At 31.8% G+C, this 3,547-nt stretch overlaps 1 protein-coding gene across 1 annotated transcript in view; it reads left to right on the forward strand.

The window, feature by feature from the left end:
* LOC100175882 (protein unc-50 homolog) overlaps positions 1–3,547 on the forward strand; it is a 7,266-nt gene that overhangs the window by 2,746 nt on the left and 973 nt on the right. Inside the window, exons 5-7 of the mRNA XM_009863213.3 lie at positions 1,492–1,612; positions 2,228–2,367; positions 3,212–3,313. Of these exons, the coding sequence (XP_009861515.1) occupies positions 1,492–1,612; positions 2,228–2,367; positions 3,212–3,313 (363 nt within the window). The remainder of the gene's footprint in view (positions 1–1,491; positions 1,613–2,227; positions 2,368–3,211; positions 3,314–3,547) is intronic.

Below are 3,547 nucleotides of genomic sequence, written 5' to 3' on the forward strand. Positions count from 1 at the left end.
AGTTTTCTTACACAGTTGGTGAACAACATGGAAGGAATAAGTTGTGGTGAGCCACAAATACTTAATAGTGGTTGCTGCATGCTTTTAATGTACTATACCAGAGGTGTGCAACATTTGTTTCAGAAGGGTCAGGTATAAATTACTGGGTGAACCCACTGGCTGTACATAAACCAATAATAGTTTCCTTTTGTTTTTGATCTTTCAATATTAAATCTTCTCCAAGAAAAATGAAGTTCGGACGCATAAATTTCTGAAGAAAACTGCTATATATAGAGAGAGATTTATTGTCACATAAAATAAATTCAGTAAAATATGCAGCTGGCTTCGCGGGCCACACAACTTTTCTTTGTGAGCCTCATAGGTGGCATGAAGCATAGGTTGCACCAGTTTTGTGGATTTGGTTTAAAAATACATTTTCAAGTCATTTAAACTTAATGTTGCCATGCTACAATAACAAACATAGCCCAGGCCCCTATAAAATGTCTACAATTGGCACACGCTATATATTTATATATTATAATATATAGCCTATATAATATATATATTCTTCACATGATTAACAAACCAAATATAGCATTGTAACTTTTATAGACAAACATAATGTTTTATTGCAGCACAACAGCGGGGGAAAAGAGTTACAAATATCTACGAAGGTTAATTCGATTCCGACAAATGGATTTCGAGTTTGCACTTTGGCAAATGATGCATTTATTTATTGCTCCACAAAAAGTGTAAGCTGAGCTATGGTTTATTTAACAAGGATAAATAATTATTAATTTTATAACCTTTTGTATAATAATGGACAGAGTGGTTCCAAACAAGATGGGGTGTAGTATTGATAGTTGATACTTTATAGTAAACATGTGTATTCCATATTACAGATACAGAAACTTCCAATACAGAAAACGTAAGTTAATTATCATTTACGTTGATAAATTATGACAATTAAAAAATTTAAAAACATTTTTAGAAACAAAGAATCAATTTGCTCGAGATGATCCTGCTTTTCTTGTGCTTCTAAGTCTTTGTTTTTGCGGTGGGTTGAATGTAAAGTATATATTGTAGCGTTGGAAAAGTTGGGACACCTTTAGCACATATTATGCAATTAACAACGGTCTATCAAAGTCATGAGGATACGAATTTCTATTAATATGAATTTTCTTTGTTTACCACCAAATGGGACAAATACAAAACAGAATGAAAAGGCGCCCCATCTTCTCCCTCCCTACTAGTTAATCAATAGGCTGTTGAATAAATGAATGTTATTTGTTATGTAGCTGGGTCAAACCTTGAACCCATATGCTCTGGGTTTGATTCGGGCGTGCTAACCACCAGGCCGATATTTTCAGTTGCCACTTAGGAAAAAATAAAAAAAGATGCTTAAGTAACCTTTATTGAATCTGTATTCTCATACTATAGATTTTACAAATAGTTATAGCATTAGGCAAAGTAAAACATTAACAATGTTAACAATATATTTGTCCTTCACAGTTACATCAATCGGGTTTGGTCTTGTTATGAAGTTATCCGCTTTAAAAATATTTAAACTGCTGCTGTGGGTGGTGTTGGTGGATTGTATATTTGTGGGGGTGATTATTGCTACAGCTATGTGGTAAGTCACTATGTTTGTTGTGTCACTCGTAATATTTATGCTTGTGGCTCTTTTTTCTGTTAATATGACCCCGATCATATTTATAGTCATTTTTGTGCTTTTGAAATGACATTGGTAAAATACAGTTACTACTATTAGTCATCAAACGTAGGGAAACTCCTTGAATATCTGGCTAATCCAAATTATTTTGGCTCGGTTGTTTAGATTGACACCTAAGTTATAGAAAAAAATAGAGTGCTAAAACATTTGATGTCACTTTTATTTCAATAATTTAGGTAATTTCATGTCTAACTTAAACTGTGCTTATATATGTTGTTTGTGATGGATCCAACAAACAAAAACATTCTGTTGCAGTAGTACAGTATAGTAACTGAAGGAATTAGTATAGTTTTTTGCAATATCTTGAAATTATTCACACGATCACACTGTTCATATTCTGCTACATAGTAGCAAAACTAGAACATACAAATGAAATACAAATACCTTATTTTGAAACATAAAACATTGACTTAAAATACAAAAATCTGGTTTAAGTTAATGTCATATAATTTTACCAAGAAACGTTTTATATATGTACAAATGCATCACCATCGGATTGACATTATCACATTACAGGTTCCTAACCAATCGGTTCTTGGTTCACATATCAAGGGTTGGACAAGATATTGAATGGGCTTATGCATTTGATGTTCATCTGAATGCTTTCTTCCCTGTACTCATGATATTACACTGTCTGCAACTGTTTCTTATCAATCGTAAGTAGGACATAATATGAATCAAAAGTCAAAACTTACCTTGAGAAGCCTTGCCCTCTGGCATTTAAAATGTTGTTTTCAAGAAAATATGCATGGAAATATAGTATGCTCTTTAAAATTATATTAAATAATAATATATTAATAACTTCGTTTTTCTCTTTAATTATGGTAGTGAAGATGTAGAAATATTTTAAAAGAAAAGACAAGATATAGCGACAAAACAATACACACACTTACAGTTAAAAACATATTTACTTTTAGTTCGAGAAAAATAAACCTGGTCGTTACTGCTACACCTAGCAGACAGACAAGCCATTTATGTTTAATTTTTATCAATATACTTTATTACTTTGTTTGTTTTTGTAAATATAGTTGAAAGCATGTTTACAACCGAACTAATGACGAAAAGTCAACCGATATACTACTTCACCAAAAATACCATTATTATCACCTGAGATTTAATTTACCAATAATCAGTATTAGTAAAAATACGCCATAATACACCAATATATATCATAGGCTATATAAGTTGTTTTTTCCTAGCCTTCACATGCGTCATAGTTTAGCGTTCAGTTTGGTCGCCACGTAAAATTGTTTATTTATGAAACCAACACACATGATGTTGCTTACAGAGAACATGCAGTTTGTTGCAAAACAAATATTTTTCTCTATTACAACTTGCATTATCTTTATTACGAGTAATATTTGTGATTAGTATGTTTTGTTATAGATTGTAACTTATAATGTCAAATATCAGTATCGGTAAAAAATAGAAAAATATTTGTACTGTAAATACAAATTGATATCGGTCGTTCTTTACAATGACATGAACTTTTATTCTTAGCTCTTATTGATAAAGAATATTTTATATCAACGTTGGTTGGAAACACGTTCTGGCTGATTGCTCTGGGCTATTACATCTACATTACCTTCCTTGGTTATAGTGGTAAGTCCTTTATAAATAACGATGTAAGTTATTTAAACGTTGTGTGGTTCTGTGACGCAGTGGTTAGGTGCTTGCATTGTAAATGTATGATGAATGAATGTAATGTAACTTATTTTATTCTCGCATGGCCTGAAAACGACATGGATGGTTATACACCATGTGCCAGCTTTGAGTTACCATGTATGTTACTTTGTGGGTAATTATTTTATGTATGACTGATAATTTGGACAACCC

The sequence above is a fragment of the Ciona intestinalis genome, unplaced genomic scaffold, assembly GCF_000224145.3.
Source record: "Ciona intestinalis unplaced genomic scaffold, KH HT000103.2, whole genome shotgun sequence".
In the NCBI taxonomy this organism is placed as follows: domain Eukaryota; kingdom Metazoa; phylum Chordata; class Ascidiacea; order Phlebobranchia; family Cionidae; genus Ciona; species Ciona intestinalis.